Source organism: Corythoichthys intestinalis, chromosome 1, assembly GCF_030265065.1.
Source record: "Corythoichthys intestinalis isolate RoL2023-P3 chromosome 1, ASM3026506v1, whole genome shotgun sequence".
Taxonomy (NCBI): domain Eukaryota; kingdom Metazoa; phylum Chordata; class Actinopteri; order Syngnathiformes; family Syngnathidae; genus Corythoichthys; species Corythoichthys intestinalis.
The window spans coordinates 65912228-65939006 of record NC_080395.1 but is presented as its reverse complement, the minus strand read 5'-3'; the positions used below and the strand labels follow the sequence as shown (position 1 = coordinate 65939006).

The 26779-nt window shown below is 40.7% G+C and overlaps 1 protein-coding gene across 1 annotated transcript in view; it reads left to right on the top strand.

Moving 5' to 3' along the window:
* The window catches only part of wdhd1 (WD repeat and HMG-box DNA binding protein 1), a 94237-nt gene that overhangs the window by 50465 nt on the left and 16993 nt on the right, over positions 1–26779 (top strand). The window contains exons 15-25 of the mRNA XM_057851238.1: positions 5237–5478; positions 5719–5856; positions 6011–6167; positions 6295–6409; positions 8407–8538; positions 8622–8845; positions 8973–9103; positions 9192–9248; positions 9918–9949; positions 10028–10192; positions 14005–14147. Coding sequence (XP_057707221.1) covers positions 5237–5478; positions 5719–5856; positions 6011–6167; positions 6295–6409; positions 8407–8538; positions 8622–8845; positions 8973–9103; positions 9192–9248; positions 9918–9949; positions 10028–10192; positions 14005–14147 — 1536 coding nt within the window. The remainder of the gene's footprint in view (positions 1–5236; positions 5479–5718; positions 5857–6010; positions 6168–6294; positions 6410–8406; positions 8539–8621; positions 8846–8972; positions 9104–9191; positions 9249–9917; positions 9950–10027; positions 10193–14004; positions 14148–26779) is intronic.

The window sequence follows — 26779 nt, the reverse complement described above, 5'->3', positions numbered from 1 at the left end:
GGATTAAAGTTGACTCAACCTCTGTCCTATGTCCTGGTGTGTACCACATTGAGCATGGAGAAAAGAAAGATCAAAGATCTGTCTGAGGACTTGAGAAGCAAAATTGTGAGGAATCATGGGCAATCTCAAGGCTACAAGTCTATCTCTAAAGACCTGAATGTTCCTGTGTCTATCGTGCGTAGTGTCATCAATAAGTGTAAAGCCCATGGCACTGTGGCTAACCTCCATAGATGTGGACGGAAAATAAAAATTCACAAGAGATTTCAACAAAAGATTGTGCGGATGGTGGATAAAGAACCTCGACAAACATCCAAACAAGTTCAAGCTGTCCTGCAGTCCTAAGGTTCACCAGTGTCAACCCGTGCTATCCTTCGGCGTCTGAATGAAAAGGGACTCTATGGTAGGATACCCAGGAAGACCCCACTTCGGACCCAGAGACATAAAAAAAAGCCAGGCTGGAGTTTGCCAAAACTTACCTGAGAAAGCCAAAAACGTTTTGGAAGAATGTTGTCTGGTCAGATGAGACAAAAGTAGAGCTTTTTGGGGAAAAAAGCTAGGCCTTAAAAGAAAAGAACATGGTCCCTACAGTTAAACATGGCGGAGGTTCCCTGATGTTTTTGGGTTGCTTTGCTGCCTCTGGCACTGGACTGCTTGACCGTGTGCATAGCATTATGAAGTCTGAAGACTACCGACAAATTTTGCATGTAGGGCCGAGTGCGAGAAAGCTGGTTCTCCCTCAGAGGGTCATGGGTCTTCCAGCAGGACAATGAACCAAAACACACTTCAAAAAGCACTAGAAAATGGATTGAGAGAAAGCACTGGAGACTTCTAAAGTGACCAGCAATGAGTCCAGACCTGAATCCCATAGAACATCTGTGGAGAGATCTGAAAATGGCATTTTTTAGAAGGCAGCCTTCAAATCTCAGAAACCTGGAGCAGTTGGCCAAAGAAGAATGGTCTAAAATTCCAGCAGAGCATTGTAAGAATCTCATTGATGGATAACAGAAGCGGTTGTTCGCAGTTATTTTGTCTAAAGGTTGTGCTACCAAGTATTAGGCTGAGGGTGCCAGTACTTTTGTCAGGCCCATTTTTGGAGTTTTGGTAAAATGGTAATTTTTTATTCATTTGTTTTCATTCTCATTTGTGTTTTTTCTTTGCAAGCAAAATAAATGAAGATATTACTACTAAAGCATTTGTAATTGCAATCATTTTCTGGGAGAAATTGAGTATTATCTGACTGAATTGCAGGGGTGCCAATACTTTTGGCCAGCACTGTATGTCAAGACTTAAACAGTAGGTTGATCGGTCTTTTGCGATTGTTGCCCCCGGCTTGTGGAATAGTCTGCCCCCTGCTATCAGCACCATCACTAATATAGGCCTTAAAGGGTATGTCAACCCCTGGGGAAATGTTAATATTCCATCATTTATCCATAAACGTGTGCCTTTTGTATTCATATCATGCCACTTCGTGTAATTACACACAAGAAAATGACAGAAATTTGGATCGATTGTCATTGTACGTGACTTCATTACAAGTGAAGAGAGTGCCACCGGCCAATAGGGGGGCAGCGCCTGTCTGCATCTATAGACCCTACTCACCAATGTCACAGAATGGCGTGTCGCTGTACCCGGCCGCCATATTGTCAGTCTCTGTTTAGCCCTCTTCTCAATGGTTTCAATTAGTCATTCAGTTTATAGAGCAATTCATGGAAGCCCCGGTGCTTTCAGACGCTGTAAACTCATTGGATGCGTTGCATAAAAGGCGTTATGTGGAAAAGCTTTAGTCTATCCATTCGCCAGATCCATATTTGATGCCTAAATCGATATTTTTCGACCCGTTGTCTTCGCCCTCTCTGCCTGACATCTGCTACCCTGATATCTACAACTATCTTTTCCACAGAAACTCGGCCTATTCTCACGAAACTTTGAAAAACATTAAGAACAGCACTCTAAGCAACATTACCCTGTGTGATTTCCAAAATGGCGACAATCAAAAAAAAAAAAAAAAAAAAAAGTTGACTGCGATGACCGACGCTTCAAGGATAGGTGGATATTGGACTATTTCTTCAATAAAACACGCAACAACCGTGTCTGCCTCATTTGCAAAGAGACAGTCGCTGTTGTCAAAGAGTTCGATGTGACGCGATAATAACAAGACACGCTGACATGTACAAAATGAGGGGCGGCTAGCTTGACTTCGTTTTAACGAGTGAAGGGTGGCTTGACCGCAGTTTCGCAAGAGCCCGAGTGTCGAAAGAGAACGCCACAAAGACGAGACTGTTGAAATGATCAATTAAAAAAAAATAATAAAGCAAATGTGACACACAGAAGGGCTTGCTAACATTTGTTTAAATATATTGTTCTATGTAAATCAGCCAAGGTAGCCCCCCGCATTTTTACCACACCAAATCTGGCCCAGTTTGCAAAAGGTTTGGACACACCAGTTTAACTGATGATCCGTAAACGAGGCCAGCTTCTTTCACTTGGTACCAGCTAAATATTATTCAAAATGTAGTGATGGTGGAAGAAATAAACATCTTGAATTTGAAACGGTATGTTGTCGGCGATTAGTCTCGCAATGATCTTAATTGTGGTTGTCAGCCCAAAACCCTCTAAATATATATTAAATGCATCTTACCAGATATAAAATGACTACTACATAATCCGTGGTAATCGTTTGGAGCCCAGTTTTCTCGTCGAATTGCAGCAGTCCATCTCGCTCTCCTCTCCGGGTCTCTCGGAAAACGGTAGAACTTCAAGTCTCTCCGTCTATCTTCTCTGTTATTGCAACCAACCGCCACACACGCCTTCACCATTTTGATTATTAATGTTAACGAGCAGAAAAACACACCATAATAGGAGGAATTTACGGAGCGGTAATGCATATACACGACAAGTAGACGGACAACATGGCGCGGAGGCGTGGTTGTGACGTCATGTGAGTAGGGTCTATATAATTCCTTCTAGTGAGGGGAGAATTAGGGGTGTTTTGAGCTGTTTATGCTGATGCATTGTGTTCGTCCTGCACATATTCCAGGTTCCCTCATGAAGAAACACCCCTCGTTGTCAATAAAAGAGAATTCAGAATTGACAGGGAGGGGTGTTTCTTCAACAAGAAAAAGGCTCAGTGCTTTAATACTGAATGGCGGCGATGATGGCAGACAATTTTGTTTCTAGTTTCAGCGACAAATCCGACGTAAAAGGACGTAACGAATGTTCATCTAATGGTGACGAGGAGAGTTACGAAGCTTTAAAAAAAAGCTTTTGGTGTTTTAGGTTACCAATTTGAGCCCATACGAACGCCAATGCAGCGTAATGAAACTGTCATTGAGGGGAGCAATGACACTGATGAAACATCGGCAGCAGATCGTGTGGGAAACACCGAATGATTTGTTTTGCATTTCTTTTTGTGAAGCTGATACACCGTGACCGCAAAATAATGTATTGAATAATTATTATTTATTGCGCTATCATAGCTTTTCGCTCTGCCAACAGACACAAATATGAATGGGATCAGAGGATTTGTTCAATATATTTTACGAGCGATAATTTATACATGTGTCCAGTCCTGTATCCAATGCGTGATATTTATTATAAAAGAGTACTCACTCTGGACATTTTGAGCTTGGCTGCTCCCCTCCTTTGCTTAGCCTTAGCCTCCTTTGCCAGTCATCGTCCTCTTTCTTGATATCTCGGGACATTTAGGTGGCTTCGTGTGTATGGTGGGCACCGCATCTGCTTTGAGCAGCAATCTTTTAGCAAAACCCGATTTCACTTGTCCGTAGTTCGAGAAGCTTTCAGGTGGAAAATGCGCGCCACAGAAAACCGTGCCGGAGGCTCCGCTGGGTCTAGAAAATTAGCCCTCTTTACACGGACAAACTTTACCCATTGTCTGCGTAGTCCAGCTTTTTTTTTCGCGTTCGGGAACTCATGGATACTATATTCCGATAAATAGCTATTTGTACTTTACATAGCACAGCAGTTTTGAACCATTTTAGTGATGTTTTGGTCAAACAAACCCGAACGCTACTCTCTCGGCGATAAAAAACAATGGCACCTGGCTCCGCCTCGACTTTCATTCACTTGTAGTGTTGTTCCTGCGCCATTCGGCTGTTTCCGGAACACTTTCGGAAATGTTCGTCATTTTCGATCTATTTTCGATAATTGCTCATTAATGTGATTGATTTTTTTGTTAACTTTATCAATATTTGTTATCTTGGCACATAACGGTTCTATTGATGTCTCACACCCCCTTTGCGTTTTCGTACCCTTTAATAAATATAGGTTAAAGATCTACTTTTTTAGACTATATTCTCCTCCGCACTAGAATAGCTTGGTTTTTAAGGTTTTAATGTGTGCAGTACATTGTTTTAAAGTGCTACACACTGTAAATTGAATTGAGTTACATTTAGCAGTTTTAACAGTGATGTTTAACTCTTTCACAGACATCGATTTTCAGCTCAGCCAACCTTATATTGCCAGCCATTTTTGAACATTCTGACAGAATTTTATGTCAGAATGTTCAATGATTATACACAGAACCTACCAAATGAAATGATGGATTCCCTTCTTTCGGCAGGAAAAAGTTTCATTCTACCACTTTCCATCCTTTACCATTCAACAGGAGAGCATAAAAAGTTTTGCAGACAACAGAGAAAATTGGCTATAAAATAACTGGTGCTTATATTATGTCACATCTAATGTCTGAACAACAGTTTCATTCTAAAATACTGCCAAAACAACAGTTGGGAATTGCTTTTAATAGCTAAATGTTCATATAGTTAGCAATATTCACACACTTTGATTGACATAAATCAACATCTGTTTCCTATTGTTTCCTTGCTTCTTTCCGGTGGTGATTGTGATCACCGATCCTTGAGAGAAGACATTTGTTGTACCATGCCATACTTACCACACATCTCTGCAAAGTACCAAAATAAATATTGTGAATACATCTACAATATATCCTTTTGCCGAGTGTAAGATCCTTCAGCCTTTGCGCAATTATACCCATTTTGTCCCTTTCTAATCTATTATATGTATTCATTCACAAATAGGGATCGGTGAGTGCAATCCCAGACAAAATTGAATTCAAATTTAAAATGCCTACCACATTACCTTAACATAATGGGTCGATTAGTTGCCCAGCTTTTCCACACTGGTTGTACTGTTGTGTAAATACAGTCTTGAATTCTTTTCAATGGCAATTCCAACAGCAGCATCTTTGTTTTCTCAGTAAATTACACTGCCTTCACTTCTCATCCTGGGACACCAACAAGGAGTGGATGGTTGACCTACCGAAGGGTGAGGATGCAAGGGCATTGTGTCTTGGTCAAGGCTGGGCGGCAGTTGCCACCAGCACCCTGATGGTCAGGCTTTTCTCCATCGGAGGAGTCCAGAGGGAAATATTCAGTCTCCCAGGAGCTGTCGTTTGCATGGCAGGACATGGAGAGCAGTTGTTGATTGTCTACCACAGAGGTACACACGCACACAAAAAGGCATCCATATGGATAATTTTTTTTAATTTCTTTTTTTTTGTGTAATAATTTCAGTTGTAAAATACACACTAGCTTCACAGTGCAACCAAAATTTAAGATATTGTAGCCAAATCTGCTGTTTAATATGTAGAAGTCATATAATACTCTTGCAAATACTCTTGCATTAATAGAAACCCTCACTGCTTGGAAGTACATATTTAATTCTCTCTCACTTAATCAGGCACAGGTTTTGATGGAGAACAGGCACTGGGTGTGCAGCTATTACAGTTTGGTCGAAAACGGAAGCAAATCATCAATGGGGAACCTCTACCAATTTCGCCTAAATCCTACCTATGCTGGCTCGGATTTACTGCTGAAGGTATACTCATGTTTTATTTAAAATGTTTAAAGATTTGGACTAGACATTGGAATATTGTGAAGGGTGTTAGCAAAGCTTATACCAGCGTGTCAAAATCCCATTGTTAGTGCGGGATGAGTGTTTTTAAGAGGTCTGCCTGTTTTTCTGTTTTAAGGCACTCCCTGTTATGTTGATTCTGAGGGGGTGGTACGAATGCTGAATCGCTCCTTAGGTTTCACATGGACACCAGTTTGCAACACGAGAGACACGTGCAAAAGCAAATCTGACCACTACTGGGTAGTCGGGGTTCATGAGAACCCTCAGCAACTCAGGTGAGTTCGTCACTGCCAAAATGATATCCCATGCCTGGCAGTTAAAAAAACAAAACAAAAACTTGTCTATAAACACAAACATTTTCAGTACAATGCAGTACATGGTCAAAATCTGGTTTATTTTAAGGTGTATACCATGTAAAGGCTCGAGATATCCCCCAACCTTGCCCAGACCTGCTGTGGCCATCCTGCCCTTCAAGTTGCCTCTGTGTCAGACTACCACTGAGAAAGGACAGATGGAGGTAAACATAAAAAGATGATGTCCTGCAAAGACGATCACCTATTGTCTCTTAATCTGTGTCACTTGCACAGTAATCAGCAAATTTTAAACTACAACCCCTAGCAAAAAGTATGGCATCACCAGTCTCTGACGAGCACTCACTCAGAAATTTTATAATGTAAAACAAACTCTGATAAAAAGCTTGACAAAATAATGAGTTAGTTCAAAAGTGCATAAAAAAACATTGTGGTGGTCAGTAAATGTTACTTTTATAGAGCAGGTGCAGGGAAATATTTATGGAATCACTCCATTCCGAAGAAAAAAAAAATGGAATCACTCCATTTTGAGTAGAAAATGCAGACACACCCATTCAATTTCCTTTCCTTAATTGGGCCCCTGCCTCAGATTAGATCTGCTCGTTAGTCAGCAGTTAAAACAGTGCAATTATCACACCTTGGAGGGCTGCTGGACCAAGTGGATTCACAAGAATCATGGCTCCAACTAGAGAGCTGTCTCTTGAGACCAAGGAGAGGATTTTCAAACTTCTTGTAGGTACACGTATGGTTGCCAAAAATGTGGGTTGTTCACTGTCAGCTGTATCACAAGTCTGGACCAAGTACAAACAGCATGGCAAGGTTGTTAAAATTAAGCGTACTGGTAGACCGAGAAGACATCCAAACGTCATGAAAAACAACTAAAGGCCATATGTCTTGGAAAAAGAAGATGTACAACAAGACAAATGAAGAAGAAATGGGAGGAAGCTGGAGTCAAGGTATGTGACAACTGTGCAAAATCGCCCAAAGGAAATTGGATTTTCATACAGGAAAGCTTAAAGGAAACCATCATTGAAACTTAAACAGAAAAGAGCAAGACTGCAATGGGCTAAGGAGAGGCAATCATAGACTGTGAATGACTGGATGAGGGTTATTTTCAGTGATAAGTCAAGAATCTTCATTGGACAAGGTGATGATGCTAGAACTTTTGTTTGGTGCCGTACCAGTAAGATTTACAAAGATGACTGCCTGAAGAAAACATCAAAAGTCCCTCAGTTCTTGATGATATGGGGGCTGTATATCAGGCAGAGGCACTGGGGAGATGGCTGTGGTTAAATCTTCAATAAATGCACAAGTTTACATTGAAATTTTAGACAGCTTTCTTATCCCTTCAATTGAAAATATGTTTGGGGATAGTGAAATAATTTTCCAAGAAGGCAATGCATCATGCCACAGAGCTGAAACTGTTAAAGCATTCCTTGGAGAAAGTCTCATCCAGTCAATGTCATGGCCTGCAAATAGCCCAGATCTGAACTCTATTAAAAACCTTTGGTGGAAATTGAGAAAAAAAAAAAAGGTCCACAGCAAGGCTCCGACCTGCAAGGATGATCTGGCAACATCAAAGAGAGTTGGCACCAAATTGATGAATACTGTTTGTCACTCATCAAGTCCATGCCTCAGAGACCGCAAGCTATCATAAAAGCCAGAGTTGGTGCAACTAAATACTAGAGATGTGTTTTGATTGTTATTTCTTTGTTTGTTTGTCATGATTCCATATATTTTTCCTCAGAATGGAGTGATTCTATATTTATTTCCCTGCACTTGGTCTATAAAAGTAACATTTACTGACCACCACAATGTTTTTTATTAATTTATTTTAGTGGTTCTGAATGCTAGTGACGCTAGTGAAGTTGCACTTTTGAACTAGTTCATTCAAGCTTTTTATCTGAGTTTGTTCTACATAATAAAATGTCTGAGTGAGTGCTCGTCCGAGACTGGTGATTCCATACTTTTTGCTAGCGGTTGTAGAAGAATTGATAGACCACTCTTCCAGAAGAGTGGAATATTGATTTTTTTTTTTTTTTCATTTATAGTCTCGCTGTACCTTTGTTTTCGTTGTTGAGTACGCATATTTGAAATGGGAGCAGCTCCCTTTTCTTGTCAGACCAGCATTTCTGAATTACAGGAAGTACAGTTAGTTACATGATGCAATTTGTAGTTGATTTGTCAATGCGCTCATTTCCAGGAACAGTTTTGGCGTTCAGTGCTCTTCCACAACCATTACAATTTCCTGTCCTCCAGTGGCTACGAAGTAGATGATGTCGGACAGAATCGGTCTCAAAAAGAGCAGCAAGAGCTGCTGATGAAGATGTTTGCAGTCAGTCCAACATTGATCTAGCTTTATTTTGTGCTATTGTGGTCTGCTGTCATGAATAATCCCTTTAATTTTGATTTTTCTAGTTGTCATGTAAACTGGAGAGAGAGTTTCGCTGCATAGAGTTGGCGGAATTAATGACTCAAAATGTCGTGACGCTGGCCATTCGCTACGCTTCTAGGTCCAGACGCATGGTCCTTGCACAGCGGCTCAGTGAAATTGCTCTTGAAAAAGCCAGTCAAAATCAGGATGACGAACAGGAAGAGGAGGAGGAAACGGAAAACTCTGAAATTAGGCGAACTTCATTGGGGTAATGTTTAACTGGAAATGCTTTGAAGTAATGAAATGCATTCCACGTACCGTATCAATTTCTTCTAGTGAAACCTGTATCTTTGCATCAAACTCAAGTGACCTAATTTACCTTTATATTTGGACAGTTCTAACCAGGCTGTGGTGAAAGAAAATAGTCACCACAGACAGGTGCAGGAAAGCAAACCGGACCAAGAGCTTGAGGAGCAAGAGGAGGAACAGGAATTGGAGTATGAAGATGAAGCAGAAGCCCCGAAGCGTCAGTTTTCCTTGTTAACAAATGTTACCGCGAGGTTATCTTGAGTCGATCAATAACATACTCTGTAATATCTAACCCAACCTGCTAGGTGTAAACCCATTTGCCAAAGTGCCAGGATCACCTTCAAAGCAAGCTCCCCCACTCTGTAAGTAAGGTATTCCTTAATCAACAGTCTGAATGATTGTATTAGAAATGATCTTGAATTATAATATGGTCAAGCAAAATTGATAAAGGGTAGTTGAATGGCACATGTTGTTAGGTATTCCTGATATATCCTACTGCAGTTCCCTCGAAGTACTCAAAAGGCATGATGGATATTGAACATAGAGTAGGTTTGTGAATACATGCAGTATACGATTCAGTTGTTTGTCAAATTGTCAGCACGTAATCGACTGTTGATATAGCCCACCTTCATTAAGGCTGGGTTTACACTACTTTTAACTTCTTAGCTGCCGCTGACAGTACTGGACGAAGGCAATTTGCTCCAAAAAAACAACTTATTTTTACATTCCCAGCACAGTTACCTTGGGATATTGTCATCTACAACACTGAAACGGATCAACGACAAAATGTTTGTTATTTCGTAATTCAAATCATTGGCTGCCATTTCATTTTGACTGGGTTGCATGCAGAGATAAAAATGATCAACATTCAATATTTGTGTAATTTAAGACTCGCCCTCAACTTCATATTATTAGTGTGATTATGAGTATTGGAGCATAATTGGCTCCAAAATATTGATAATGGTGAACTGAATGTACTGCAGTAGTTTTTTATTTGACTCACCGTTGGTCCCTAAATTTTTATTTTACAGCCGGCAAAGGTGGCCGTTCAAACCCTTTCAAGGTGAGTTCTGTTATGTTCTGTATTGTTATGTTCATCACCTTCAAAGCTGTAACTTAAGGTCTGGGGCTATGCATGCAGGTTCTTGGTTCAGGGAAGTCCTCAACTCTGTCTTGTCAGCCTCGAGTTGCAAACATCCTGGACAACATGACGTCCGGCAGGAAGTCAGCTCCACTAGGTGCATCTGCAGGGAAGTCAAACAAAAGCACCATCCTCAAACCACTCCCCCCACGAGCAAAGACAAAGGTATTATTACTTTACATATTCACCCATCTGAAAGTAGTAGACCAAATCTAATTTACATTAGAAGGTGACCTAGATCGAACGTGAAAAGAACAGATTTCGTGTGAATTGACCTGCTCAGACCGTCATCAAAGAATCTTAAGTCAGTTAAAAACAAAAATATATGGATCACTTAAAGCTTTGGTGTGAACTAGGCCTTAGTACAGTACAAGTCTTCGTATAATGGTGTCCAAACTATGGCCTCTGTGCCAACTGTGGCCCACTGCCCAGTTTTTTTGAAAAATATTATTGAATACGAGCCACACATAAAGCTTAAATTTAGCCTACATTCTGTTGCACTGCTTAGCTTTAACACTAGATTGAGCTAGTCACAGTTCCTCTCCATTGTGCCAATACTTTTGGCCACCACTGTACTTACAGCATTAACTGGTTCTGGAAGTAGTCTCGTAACCTGAAAATTTCGTAAATAGAGACACTTTTCACATGTAAATGCCCTAATCCGTTCCAAGCAGTACTGCCATGCCACATTAAAATGTAATAATTGGGGCAAAACTGGAATAAAACAACAGCCTAGCACATTTGAATCATTCCATATAACTACCCTAACTGTTAATGATTGTAATGAACTAGATAATATAACAAAATGCACAGAAAAAAATATATCTTACCTTTCAAGTAAGGCAATGTCTTTTTTTTTTTTCACGAGATCAACAGTGCCCTTTTACCTATCTCTTTCTGACCAGTGTTGTCACAGATGTCTTGAAAAAACAATTTAAATTACTGATTACTAGAGGTGTGCAAAATTTCCGATTCTTAGATTATTCGCGATTCGGCCGTGGAAGATTCGAGAACGATTCACAAACATCCAAATTCCGATTATTGAAATATGCCAAGTAAAGCGGAAGTACAACACACTCAGCGCGCCGCGCGGTCTTCGGGACGGAACGGAGCGGGAGTAGCTGAACATTATGCTTCTCATTAACCGGCCCCTCGGGTAATGCCAACGCTCAACTCACGGCTCTAGCTCAACTCATGCCACGAGATAAAAAAACACAACAACATACCTGACTGCTGCCGAAAAGCTGCTACAAGTACAGCTAAGCTACATAATGTTACGGTAGATATAATTTATATAGGACTAGATGGATTTTAGACTCGGTAGCGGTAGCAGCACATCTGCAAAAAGCTAGATGCGGGCGTTAGTAAACGGCCGCCATCTTAAAGCAGTAAACTTCCCTGCAATGCTGTTGTAGCGAACCTTCCAAGCAAACCTAATTAACTTTTTATCTAAAATACTCCTAAATCGGTAAAATATTGACTTGAATCTATCTTTAAAATAGTTTTAAAACTTTCACATGTCAAAAGTAGACAAAAGGGAAATTATGGAATAACGGGAGCAATTTTAACAACTTTAACGGTTGATTCACAACATTAAATTAATTGAATGTAGTTTAAAGCTGCTGATACAGAATGGGGACTGGAGTTTTTTTATTTAATGTTATTTTTGTATATTTGTTTACTGCTATATGTTAACTTGATACTGAAATAGTAGTTTGGTTTAGCCTGAGAGTATTTTTGAACAATTTTGGAACTAATGTACAAAACTTTATTATATAAAAAAAAAAAAAAAAATTTATTAAAAAAAAGGAGGGGGGGTGCATCAATAATCGTTTTATAATCGAATCGGAGCCTCTGAATCGTAATCGTAATCGAATCATTAGGTGCCCAAAGATTCCCAGCTCTACTGATTACGCCTCAAAAAGTAATGTAGTTACTTTACTGATTATTTTATTATCAAAGTAACCAAGGTACTTTAGAAGTAATTAGTTACTTTTTACCATTTTTTTTGCTTTGCTGCCTCAACAAATAATGTCAAAAAGTCTGAACTTCCCCTTTAAAATAAAGACCTGGCCGTTAAAATCTTGTCTGTAAAAGTTGTAAAGCAAATAAATGAACGAATCCTTAAAAGTATTTCATAATGGGCCCAAATTATTTTTCAAACAGATCATGTGACTAGCACCTTAGAGACGGTCCTTTGCTTTGCCAAAACTACACCTGAGGAGGCAAGATGGATATTTAGAATTTCTTTAAACCTAAGCTTTCAAAAGCTTGGACAACAACTGAGCTTGAACCGACGATTGAAGACAAACAGTGTCAAGATGTACATACAGGTATATTACAGTACAAGCCAAAAGTTTGGACACACCTCATTCAATGCAATAAAAATGATGGTCCCAATCCCATTGAACAGGCAAATTTCGCCTATTAACCCTGATAAGGCATATCTGTGAAGGGAGAACCTTTTTCGGGTGTCTGCATCTTGAAGCTCATTGAAAGAGTTTTAAAATTGTGCAAAAAAGTAATAATAGCAAAGGGTGACTACTTTGAAGAAAGTAGAATATATAGCCTGCTTTCACTGTTATTTCAGTTTTTTTTTTTTTTTTTTTGCCAAGTACATAATTCCACATCTTCATTCATAGTTTTGATATATTCATTAGGAATTTATTATGTAAATAGTCGTGATAATATAGAAAACGCACAAATGATGAGGTGTGTCCAACATATTTTGCTCCACCCACAAATGTCAAACTCTGTCTATGGTTACAGACTAACTATAAAATGTACGTACAGGTTGGTTACAAACTGTAGAAGTGCTCTTGTTACCTGTAGGCTTTGCTTCGTGTTGAATCGCGCTGTGCTGTGTTTCCTTGAATTGAATGTGGAGTTTCCACAGTGATTTTGAGCCAGTGCAAAAAGAGATTTTTTTTTCATTTTTACTGGACAAAAATGTGAAATAATGGCTATTTCCAGTGAGCAAATGCAGCTGTTTGGAGTATCTCTCCTGCCTCTTTCATTGATTGTTCGCGTTCTGACGAGGTAGCTTGGCTAAGTCGGTATGGCCGGAGACTCTCAGCACTCACGGCATGGTATTACACATGACCTGTTTGTTTTTGTCCTCCAATGGGAAAGCGTGACATGTGATGTCACTCCCAAACTCAAGAGCAACATGCTCTTCGTACATGACTACAGTATTCTTATTTATACGTACATTATGAGGCAATCACAAAATGGTGAAGCGCAGACACTAAGGAAGCTAACTTTAATCAGATTTCTGGTTTGGAAAAATGAACGCGTTAGATTGCTTGTTGCTAAAAGAAAGTAATCAGATTACAGTAACGCGTCACTGACAACACTGTTTGTGATACAAAAACACGAAGAGACCTATTCTCTAATGTGCTACTAATGTAATGAACCGTCTGTGGGCTTAAAAAAAACTTTGTGAGACAAAAACAAGAGGAGCCTAGTGCTCATTTGGCTCAGACGCTGACCTGGTCTGTAACCTGAAAATTGCGTTTGTAGAGACGTTCGTAAGTAGTTACCACTGCATCAGGATTATTTTGCTGCTTGGAGCCCTTAACTCATTCACTGCCATTGACCAATTGGTTAATACTTTAAAAATATTAATATATTTTTAAAACTCTGATTCCAGTCCTGTGTTTAACAAATGAAATGTAAGGATTTCAAGTTGGCTCTTGCATCCTTTGATTTTTCTGAAAGCAGCATTCGGAGAAAAAAAGTTTGAACACCTCCGCTTTAGTCCAACAATGTATAAACAGAACACAAGCTTGATTAAAAAAAAACAGCCACACAGAGCCCATACAGTGTATGTATCAGTCAATATGTTTGATTCAGCAAGCTATCCTCGGTGCAAATATTTTCAAGTTTTTATATTGAATGTAATGTTATAATCATCATAAACATAATCTAACAGAATGGTTGAGCAACTGTCTTTTTTGCTCCAATTTTGCATCCAGGCTCAGAGCACTCTCCTGCAGATGACCGGTGGGAAAACAGTTGTTAAGAAGACTCAGGAGAACATAGAGGTTGGGGATGGTCAACAGAAGCAAGAAAATCTCCCAACTGCCCCCTCACCAGCTGATAACTCTGAAACTAAGAGGTAAGATATTGCAAAAAAAAAAAAAAAAAAGCTTTACTCGACTGCTAGTGTGAGTGCTGAAAATGTTCCTCATTCTCGACCGTAACTGAACATACTGTACATCACAGCAAGAACCGAAACGCAAAAAGGAATTACCAAAAAAATGTTGTCAAACGGCAATCAGTGGGCGTGGCTGCTCTAACGCTTACCTCGTAGATGTCTTTTGGACAAGCTTCTCAAAATGTGCAGAGCAATAATTGTGTTGAAAGTATTTTGCGCAACAGGGTCAGATAGTGTTTGTTCTTATTTATAGAAAGGAGGTAGTTTTTGCTGAGGTTGAATGCAAAAGGAGCTCTGCAAGGTTAGAAAGAAAGGATTTTTTTTTAATTATTGTTTTTTTTAATTAAACCTGTCCTGTTCAGCTGTTTGACACAGAGAATGGAAGTCTAAGTGCCCTAAGTGCAATGTTTCACATTGAGAATCTGACATACTCCCATTATGATCATTCAACATACCTCGTTTATTATGACAAAGCAGCGAACAAGAAGGGGTTATGGGGGCACAGAAGAAAAGAACCACAAGAGAAGAAAGAAAAGAAACAAAAATTACAATAAGAAATACATTGAACGTCTAGACCAGTGCTTCTCAATTATTTTCTGTTACGCGCCCCCAAGGAAGATGTAAATGTTTCGCGCCCCCCCCCCCCCAAACTCTGTAAATAGTATCATTTGTCTATAATATTACTATTAAAAGTACGCCTCTGCCTCACATTGTATCCTTTTTTACAGAGATCAACTTATAAAGTATAACTTTATTAACATTGTTTTGTTTGTAACAGAAAAGACTTGACGCGCATCAATTTGCCTGAATTAAAAAAAAAAATAAAAAAATCACATCCAAACTGTAAAAATACACTCAAGGTACATTTTTGACCATTTGATAATAAAAAATCAAATTAGTAAATAATAACAAATTCAAATTGATTAGAAACATTAACTCATGAGGACAATATTCCAAAAAATTTGATCGAAAAAACAAAACTGAATAGAAGAAAAAAAGTGTCTTTGGACAGAAGGACAGTTTTATTTTCGCTGCTCACTGCTCCCAGTATCACCTCCAGTTTGCAATGATGTGGGGTTATTTTGCACTGAGCATGCTAACAGTGCTCACTGGTTTACTGATATAACACTAACAAAGCAGGACGATTGTTGGCAATATGCGGCACGTTTTCGCTGAAAAACAACCAAGCGGCTTATCAATGAGATTAGGGCAGACATGTCCAAAGTCCGGCCCGGGGGCCAAATGCGGCCCGAGGTCAAATTTCATCCGGCCCCCAGCCTCTGTCATAAAATCAATAACGTCTGGCCCGCACACAAACTTAATAAATTGGTCAGCGGTAATGCTACCAGCATATGAAGTAGCTTACACACTAAATGCTGCTCCTCATTTACCCACTAAAAGGCAGCAGCACTCTAAGCAAAATTCCGTGTGACCCTTTACTCTCAATTTTCAAAAAATGGCGACAATCAACAAAAAAAAGAAAGTTGACTGGGACGGCCGACGCTTCAAGGATAGGTGGAAATTGGACTATTTCTTCACTTAAATTCTTCACAACTGTGTCTGCCTCATTTGCAAAGAGACAGTCGCTGTTTTTAAAGAGTTCAATGTGAGGCGATATTACCAAACAAGACACGCTGACATGTACGACAAGATTACAGGGACGATACGTAGCGAGAAATTTAAGCAACTTGAGGCTAGTATTTTACAGCAGCAGTATTTCGCAAGAGCCAGAGAGCCGAAAGAGAATGCCACAAAGGGTAGTTGCGAGATTGTTGAAATTATTAATTTTAAAAAATAATAAAGCAAATGTGACACACAGAATGGCTTGCTAAAATTTGCTTAAATGGCCTTGGACGTAATGGCCTTGCACCAAAATACATGCTTGATTTGTTAGATTCCTATGAGACATCTAGACCCCTAAGGTTATCTGGAACCGGTCTTCTGCATGTTCCAAGAACAAGAACCAAGCAGGGTGAGGCAGCATTTAGTTATTATGCTCCTCACCTCTGGAACAAGTTACCTGAACGTTTGAAGTATGCTCAAACTGTTAGCTCTTTTAAATCAGGGCTAAAAACTCTTTTGTTTAGCACTGCATATCCATAGCTGTCTATATATTTCAATCTACTTGCTTTCTATTCCTCTTGTGCTTATCTCCATTGCTGATCTCAATTGTTATTATTAGTAGTATTGTTTCATTTGTATTTATTTATTTTTATTCTGGTTGTTATTAAATGCGATTTTTATGTATAATTTTATTTCCGATTTTGATTGTCTTAAATGTGATTTTTATGATCTTCATGTGATGTAAAGCACTTTGAATTGCCTTGTGTTGAATTGTGCTATATAAATAAATTTGCCTTGCCTTGCCTAAATATATTGTTCTACGTAAAGGACGTCAGCAAAGGTCGGCCCCCCACATTTTTACCACACCAAATCTGGCCCCCTTTGCAAAAAGTTTGGACACCCCTGGATTAGGGTCTAATGTCTTTTAAGTGGCGTCTTAATTGATTTGGCTTCCGGCTGTCCGCTATAATCATTTTTAGACACAGTAAACAGTGGTCTTTCCTCGTCTACCACTGTATTAAATGTCAAAGCCAAAAGGCAAACGGCCCGAAAAAAGTGCATTCTCGGCGGCCGAGGGAGAACCGTGGGTGAGGGCGGTCGTCGTGGCGATCGCCAAGCCGAAAATGGCACCTCTCGGGCGGACACGTGAGAACCGGAGAAGACAGTGGGTCGCTGTGTGAGTCCGGCCGGAAAACGGCTTTCAAAAACGGCGCACAGCTCTACAGCTCTTCATGAGTCTCTTCCGTGTGCTCTTGCTTACTTCAAAAATACTGCGCGCACTTTGAAAATGAGAGCGCCACTGCCACCCACTGAGTGGATGTGCAAGTACACTTTATTCTAGTACGGCCCAAAAAAAAAAAAAGGCATGTTCCCTGAGGTCACACGCGCCACCCCTGGCATCGCTCTGCGCCCCCCTGGGGGGGGCGTGCCCCACTATTTGAGAAGTACCGGTCTAGACTAACTACTAATATGTTGGTGCTATCTTCAGCTCCATGTATTTCCGGTTGACACCATGTGGGAGGCCTGATGGCCAGGGAAAGAGGGGGACGGGGGTGGGGTGTCTATAAGCTAAGTGATTGAAAGGGGTAGAGTGTACACAAATCAGTTCTGTGATCTAGAACCCAGTAATCGTTGAATCCTTTGTGAGTGTAATAGGGCTGTCCCAAACGATTAATTTTCTCCCGATTAGTCAGCCGACTATTTTTACGATTAGTCGACTAATCTAATAATTAAAAAAAAAATTTTTTTTTTTTTTTCTTTTTAACTTTTTTGTTGACGCTTATCAATTCACAAAAAACAGATTGGAACACTTAAATTACTTATTAAAGTACAAATAAACACGTAAATAACAATAATGAATCACAAATAAACAATGAGTTCAAATGCTGATAGAATTAACTAGTGTAGCATCCCGATTGGAAAGATGGTCTCTTAAACTGATGGTTTACAACTTTTATTCCATCCTTGGAGCACACAAAATAAAACAACACAATTAGAAATTTAGAAAAACTTTTCACCTTTTTTTCTATAAAACCTTAGTTATATATCAGTGAATTGCCTATATGAATTGCCTTTACCTTAAATTATTACCTTATCATTGACAATCTTTCCCTTGAGTGTGTAATCACTGTATATACTGTATATATTTATGAACTTTTAACCTTATATAATTTTCTATACCATAAAATAAACCATAACATGAAATAAACCTTTCAATTAGCATTAAGAACAATACTAATAGCATTTATAGGCCCATTGTCAATGAAACATCATTATTTAGTAAGGCGACAGCACCCTCTGGTGTACAAAAAATGAAAAAACAAAAACAAATTTACAAACGGTGTGACGGCACTTGAGGTGTTTATTCACGGCCGACGTGCAGCCAAGCTTGGCATTGAAGAGACAGGACAGAAGAGTGTACCCTCCTTTGTTTCTTTGAAATAAGTCAATGTTTTGGACATTCTGGTGCACTTTTTTTGGCTTTGTGCCGCTTTCCCCGCTTGCATACAGAGCATCCGACATTCTGAACTTTCCACGCATATATTTTTTTTAAGCCTTCATTAACCGTCGACGGGATGTTGTGCTCGTCGACAGATTTACGTCATCGATGACGTTGACTAGTTGGGACAGCTCTAGAGTGTAAGCCCGTTGGCGACCGACCCTAACCTGCCCCATTGCCAATCCCGGCACCGGGCCCCCCCCACCCGGCTCGCCCTATCACATCCCGCCACATGCGAGCCCCACCAGGCGCGTGACAGCCACGCAGACGAGCAGAGACACCACGCGGGCACCAACCCAGGGCCCCGGCCCCCAGCCCGGGGAGGGAGTGTGGGCGGGGGTGTGGGGTGTGGTGGTGTTTAGCACAGCCCATCCCTCCTCCCGCAGCCCAGCAAAGGAGCCATCGTCACCCCCCCCGGGATCCAGGGTGGTCCCCTGGGCCACCCGCGCACCCATCAAGCCTTCACGGATGGCAAGAGGGCACGCACCACCAACCCCACGCCCACCCGGCCCACGAGCCACAGCCGCAGCCCCCCCAACCGGCACGGCACGCCACGGGACCCACATCAGCCCACCAAGCCCAGGGCAGGGCAGGGTACCCCGCCAGAGCAGGCAACGCCCAGCCGATACACCGGCGCCCAGCCAGCGACCCGCGACCGAGCACATGGGGGATACCCAGTCAGAGAAGAGAGGTGAAGGCGGAGGCGGGAGAATGCCAGGAGCCGCCATGGGGCGGCGCAAGGCCCGACCTCCCCCCACTCCCGCGGCCAGCAGCCCAGGCAGAGGGGAGGCCACGCCCCAGGAGCCACGCCATAGGGAAAAAAGTGGGACCAACCTACCACCCTATTACTGTGGCTGCCAGGTTCCCGGCTGGCAGCCATTACCCAGCACCGTTATGGGATTGTGAGGGGAGGGTAGTGCTATGTATGCATTAAAATAGGAGAGCTTGGCTTGGGGCAGTGGGACCGCAGCATGGAATTTCTACCCAGCCGCCCGTCCCACCGCCCTTTGCTGGAGCTCTCCTTCGGAGTATGTTGTGTGTTGTGCGTTAAAAAGGTGCAAGGATGGCGGGGCCTGTCTTGAGGAGGTAACCGTGAGGCACCCCCCCAACAGGTCCCAACCATCCCATAACCTTGGTGTGTGATGCGTTAAAAACGGGGGAGCCGGGCCGGGACTGTATGGGCCCCGTCCCAACTCTCCCCGGAGAAATGTATGAGTATGTAAGTGCCAGGGTGAATGATATTTACAGTGCCGAAGTGAGAAGGAAAAATTTTGATTATCTAATGGAATGCATATACGGTGGTACCTCGGCATCCGATCGCTTCGACACACGATATTTTCGACATCCGACTTAAAATTTGACTCGCCATTTGTTTCTACATCCGACGACATGCTTAAAATACAACATGCGATACAAATATGACAGCGGCGCAGCCCCCCCACAAGATGGACGCACAGAAGATTTTCTTGTGAGAGCAATCCACATGGGTTCCAATAATGTTAGTACAGGTGGTGAAAAACCAGGTGATGCTTACCATTAAAATGAAGTTGGGAATAATACAAAAATATGAGCGTCGTGTGCGCATCCGTGAACTGGCTCGACAATATGGCCGTAGAATGACTACTCTCTACGGTCCTCCTCTGACCTCTGTTCGCCAGTCGTTATAAGTTAAGGTGACAATTACTATTGTGGTAACATCGCCAAAGAAATTGCCAGCTTTGTCAGGTTTGTAGTCATATATTCCATTAACTTGTGCAACACCACACGCCTACAGTCCCCAGCAGCTGACCATGTAAAATGCAAGTAAAAAGTCCTCCTTTACTCTGGCCCGTCAACCACGCGGTGCATTTAGGTACACCACGCAAAAATACATCTGTCACATTAGAACCCGATTCGTTACAATATTAGACGTGTTATTATTATTATTATTACTATTAACATATTATTATTCCAATTTTCATTCACAATTTACTTGTTATGCTCTGTGTAATTGCTATTTGCAATAGTACCAGCACTGTTTATTAAGGATTTAGTGTAGGTTTTCGGCCAGTGGAATGAATTATTGGAATTATAATGTATTCTTATGGAAAAATCCTGCTTGACATAGGACCTTTTCGACTTAAAACTACGCCCTGGAACGAATTAACTTCATATGTAGAGGTACCACTGTATTTTTTTTTTAACCTCAAAATAAGCAGGCTATATCTGATAAGGAAGGCACAGTTATTTATATAACCTTAAGTCATCATCCAAAATGGCTTCACAAGCACGCAACTAATACTAAAATATCAAATAATATTGTCTTATTCATCAATGTTACCGATATATCTATAAATAATTGTAAAACGGTAATGCTTATGACATCATTGAACAAATGAGTTAAAAAAACTATAATTATGAATAATGTAAATACTAAAGATGCACGATAATATAGGTTACCGACATTTATCGGCGGATAATGGAAATTATGACATCACACAGATAATCCAGATTTAAAAAATTCAACCGATAATGCAATCCGATAATTATATACTTGATTTAGCCTCCAAATGTGCGCAAACAAAGCAGTTTTGTCCACTTCCGCCTCCTCAACCCCTCCTCTCTCTGAAGCCCCTGAAGGGGAGGGGTTGAGGAGTATGGCGTCATAGAGGAGGCGTAGTTACACAACAGAGGTGAGGCAATATTATGGCGGATCTCACTAACGTGGGTTGTTTTCCGTGTGGTAAACAAACGTCGCTCTCGCCATCTGCAAAACATGCACTGCAGAAGTTCCTCGGGCCGGAAAGAAAGAGCCCTCATTCAACACCACTAACCCAGCAGCCATTTAAAACTGCATCACAAAGATTTTTGGAACGAATACGAGGCTGCTGCTAGCACGAATGCTACACCTAAACGCACATAAACTAAGCTAAACTACGGGCCTTGTGACGATAGAGAGACGCTGCGGCCTTCCCGGAGTCGGGTTGTTTAGGAATGCAGCCCAAAGTCGGTGGTAAACTCCATCTAAGGCTAAACACCGGCAAGGAGACCGATAGTCGACAAGTAGCTGTCATCCGACGGAGCCCGCTGCTCTGGCCGGTCTGGGAGGCAGCCGGCGGGCCGTACCCAATTGCCCCACAGCGGGACCTCAGGCGAACACCCCGGTTTCTCGAGCGTTCCCCCACGGCGTGCGGGACGCGAGGCGCGCGCCTCCGTCCGGAGCAGAGACATGCCCCGAATACACCGCGGCGAGACGGCCGGGGCGGGCGGATATAACACCGGTACGAACGTAGCTACCGCCGCCGCTCATCTCCGGTTCAACTCATCATGCACTACGGCGGCCGGACGGACTGAAGGGCACAGGCGGGAGGGGATGCCGGACGAGAGACGAGGGTTTTTTACCTAAGTGACCGGAGAGCCCAGGCCCTGGATAAAAAATATAATGCAGTTTATACGACCACCATACTTCGTGAAAAACATGCCGAGAACATGAGTTTCACCACGGACATTTGGACAAGTGATGTCAAGTACGCATGCTTCGGCACAGTGGTTAGATGATAATTGTAACATGCACCAAACCACTCACAAGAAGTCAGCCAGTCACTAATGCATTCAGCACGCTGTAAATTTATGATGTCTTAATCAGATCATTCTTCTTAAATCTAATCAAATAATTTTCCCCATCTTGTTTTGAGTGTTAGACTAACAGATGAATGCTCCAGATTTTTCCACTTACTTGAAGTAAATATTGCCATTTGTTCTTATTAAGCCCATACATCTAAAAAAATAAAGAAGAAAAAGGTCATTTTTCACCTAAATCAAGAAAAAAATGCTTTCAAATAATGTTTTGAACCATACCTATTCTTGAACATTTTTTAACATTTCTGACTTTTTTTTTAGGATTAAGTATAATAATTTATTGCTCAAAATTGGACTTTTAAGCTTATTTTCAGGTAACTATTTTTCTTCAAGAAATATGAGTGAAATAGCCTTGAAGTGCTGGCAGATAATTTCACTTATTTCCAATAGCTTTATACTGTAAAAAAAGGAATTTAACTAGTTTTAAGGAGGTGTTTTTTTTCCAGGGTAGTAATGTTATGTTAGGAATGGCTTACTTTTTAACGCATTTTTGTGCAACTTTGGTATTTACTCCGTAAGTAATTGTTGCCAGATGTTTACCATTACACAATGTCAGACAATCTGTCTTATTTAAATGTTGGAATTGACTTCTTGTTCACATTTGATGTTGAAAATAGGAGCAATAAATTATATTTTTGCACAGTAATATTTTCTCTTGTGTAAACTTTAAAATTTTACATAAATCTTTTAATAGAGTTATCGGCTTGACATTATCGGTTATTGGTAGGAACGAGGAGGAAATTATCAGGTATCGGTTGAAAAATGTATTATTGTGCATCACTAGTAAATACACACCACACAAAAAAAAGGATTAATGATGATTGATAATGACATCACCTTAACTCAGTACTTCTCAAATAGTGGGGCGTGCCCCCCTGGGGGGGCACAGACCGATGCCAGGGGCGCATGTGACCTCGGGGAAGATGCTTTTTTTTTTTTTTTTTTTTTTTTTTTTTGCCGTACTGGAATAAAGTGAACTTGCACATCCACTCAGTGGGTGGCAGTGGCGCTCTTATTTTCAGAGTGCGCGCAGTATTTTTTGAACTAAGGAAGAGCACTCAGCACACAGTACACACCGAAAAGAGATATAAGAGCAATGTGCCGCCGCCGTTTTCGAAAGCCGTTTTCCGACCGGACTCACTCACGCAGCGACCCACTGTCTTGTCTGGTTCTCACGTCGCCGCCCGAGAAGTGCCATTTTCGGCTTGGGATCGTCACGACGACCGCCCTCACCTGCGGTTCTACCTCGGCCGCCAAGAATGCGCTTTTTTCGTGCCGTTTGCCTTTTAGCTTTGACTTTTAATACAGTGGGTTATGAGGAAAGACCACTGTTTACTGCAGACATGTCCAAAGTGCGGCCCGGGGGCCAAATGCGGTCCGTGGTCAAATTTCATCCGGCCCTCAGCCTCTGTCATAAGCTCAATAACGTCTGGCCCACACACAGACTTAATAAATTGGTCAGCAGTACTCTTACCAGCATATGATGTAGCTTACACACTAAATGCTGCTTCTCATTTACCACTAAAAGGCAGCAGCACTCTAAGCAACATTACCCCGTGTGACCCTTGATTTCCAATTTTCTAAAATGGCGACAACAACAACAAAAAAAAAAGTTGACTGCAACGGCCGACGCTTCATGGATCGGTGGAAAATCGACTATGTCTTCTCTAAAATTCGCAACAACTGTGTCTGCCTCATTTGCAAAGAGACAGTCGCTGTTTTTAAAGAGTTTAATGTGAGGCGATATTACCAAACAAGACACGCTGACATGTACGACAAGATTACAGGGAAGATATGCAGAGAGAAATTGAAGCAACTTTAAGCTAGTTTAATTTCACAGCAGCAGTATTTGGCGAGAGCCCGAGAGTCGAAAGAGAGCGCTAGTTGCGAGATTGTTGAAATTATTAATTTTAAAAAAATAGTAAAGCAAATGTGGCACACAGAATGGCTTGCTAAAATTTGCTTGAATATATTGTTGTGCATAAAGGACGTCCCCCCCACATTTTTACCACACCAAATCTGGCCCCCTTTGCAAAAAGTTTGGACACCTCTGGTTTACTGTGTCTAAAAATAATTATAGCGGACAGCCAGAAGCCAAATCAATTAAGACGCCACTTAAAGACATTAGACCCCAATCTCATTGATAAGCCGCTTGATTGTTTTTCAGTGAAAACATGCCGAATATTGCCAATAATCGTCCTGCTTTGTCAGTGTTATATCAGTAAACCAGTGAGCATTGTTAGCATACTCATTGCAAAATAACTCCACACCATTGCAAAGGAGGTAAATACTGTGAGCAGCAAAAATAAAAACTGTCCTTCTGTCCAAGGACACTTTTTTCCTTTTATTTAGTTTTGTTTTTTCAGTCATATTTTTTGCCATATTGTCCTCATGAGTGAATGTTTCTAATCAATTTTAATTTGTTATTAAATACTGATTTTATTACATTTTATTTTTCTGTATCAAATGGTCAAAAATGTACCTTGAGTGTATTTTTACAGTTTGGATGTGACTTTTTTTTAAATTCAGGCAAATTGATGCGCGTCAAGTCTTCTCTGTTAAAAACAAAACAATGTTAATAAAGTTATACTTTATTATAAGTTGATCTGTTACTTTTTTTCTTTATTAGAAAAAAAGGACACTGTTAGGCAGATGCGTATTTATAATAGTAATTTTATAGACAAATGATACTATTTACAGTGGCGGCAGAGAGTTTGGGGGGGCGCGAAACATTTACGTCTTCCTTGGGGGGGCCGTAACAGAAAATAATTGAGAAGCACTGCCTTAACTAAACCCTCCTATTGTGCCGCAGGAAAAAAACAGAAACATTTAGATGTGACCACAAAAGGGAGGGATCCCATTTAGGAATATCAGGCCGCATGGGTCACTGCCAAAGAGTGTTATCTAAACTAGTGTTTCTCAACTATGCTTAAGCCAACTCACATATAGTATTTCATATTTAAAATCACTTCAACAAATATATTGCAAAATGTGGATAAACAGGTTGATTTGCTGCCTATTTCCAATGTGAGCAGCAAAAGCTTATTTTCCAGGCAGGCTAATACGTGAACAAATAGTTTTCTTGTAGAATTTGGTGGGTGCGGCTTATAGTCAGGTGCAGTTTATAATCCGAAAAATTAAGTACTCTCATGACAATAAACTGATCTATTGTATGGCACAAACATTTTACCTTAACAAGTATAAATCTGGTAAAGTAATGAAAGTAATTAAAAGGACTTAAGCCATAATTAAAACTTTTATTCCTCCATGGTAGTCATGTGTATGTAACAACCATGTATTTGCTGTAGCCAATATAGAATAGTATTTTAGTGGATTTAAGGTTGATTAAAGTTGGATGAACGCCAAAAGCTTTCAACTAACATACAAAGCAAAAATGAACTATATGGCAAATTCCATTTATGCATCAATATTTTTTTCAGTGTTTCGTGCAGCCCAAGAAAACCGGGGGTAACTTCTAAGAACTCAGTCATTTAACAATTTCCATGTCGATATATCGGTGGTGTCCTCTCGCGTTTGTAGGTGCATTTACAGCAATTATTCTGAAAGCCTTATGTTGCTACAACAAATTACAGTGGTATGATAAAGTATCCGAACTTTTTGGAATTTCTCACATTTCTGCATAAAATCACCATCAAATGTGAGCTGATCTTTGTCAAAATCACACAGATGGAAAAAGTGTCTGCTTTAACTAAATGCACCCAAACATTTATAGATTTTCATATTTTAATGAGGATAGTATGTAAACAATGATAGAAGAGGGGGAAAATAAGTAAGTGAACCATCACAGTTAATATTTTGTGGCACCCCCTTTGGGAGCAATAACTTCAACCAAACGCTTCCTGTAGCTGCAGATCAGTCTGGCACATCGATCAGGACTAATCTTGGCCCATTCTTCTCTACAAACCTGCTGTAGTTCAGTCAGATTCCTTGGATGTTGGCATGAATCGCTGTCTTTAGGTCATGCCACATCTCAATGGGGTTCAGGTCTGGACTTTGACTTGAACATGTATTTTGTTCTTTTGAAACCATTCTGAAGTTGATTTACTTATGTGTTTTGGATCATTGCCTTGTTGCAGCACCCATCCTCTTTTTAGCTGCAACTGTCTGACAGACAGCCTCACGTTTTCCTGCAAAACATCCTTATAAACCTTTGAGTTCATTCTTCCATTAATGATTGCAAATTGTCCAGGCCCTGAGGAAGCAAAACAGCCCCAAATCATGATGCTCCCTCCACCATGCTTTACGGTGGGGATGAGGTTTTGATGTTGGTGAGCTGTTCCATTTTTCCTCCACACATGACGTTGTGTTACTCCCAAACAATTCAACTTTGGTTTCAACAGTCCGCAAAACATTTTGCAGAAAACTTCTGTGGAGTGTCCAAGTGCCTTTTTGTCATTAAACTAGCAACAATGATTTTTTTTTAGACAGCACTGGCTTCCTCTGTGGAATCCTCCCATGACAGGGTACCCGCGGGTTATTAAAAGTATTAAAAAAGCATTGAATTTAGTTTTCCATTATTAAAGGTATTAAATAAGCTGTTGTAAGTCTGGAATTTTTTCACCGTGGTCTTAATTTTCAAGAACATCTCAGTGCAACCTAAATTATATCCGTGACGAAGTTTTTTTTGTTTGTTTGTTTGTTTTTAAAATCCATAATGAAGATGACGCATAGAATTTTTACGACGCATTGCACTACAAATCGAAATGCAACTCGTGCGTGCCAAACCACCACAACCGGCAAAATGCAGAATCCATCCACCTCTGCATCGGGAATGCGTCCGTTTGTCGGTGGAACGAAAACCCTGCAGGCAGAGGTATTGTGGATTCTGAACACCAAAACAGACCACCATTCATATACTTCAAATGAGTCCATTGGTGATCTGTTTCAGATA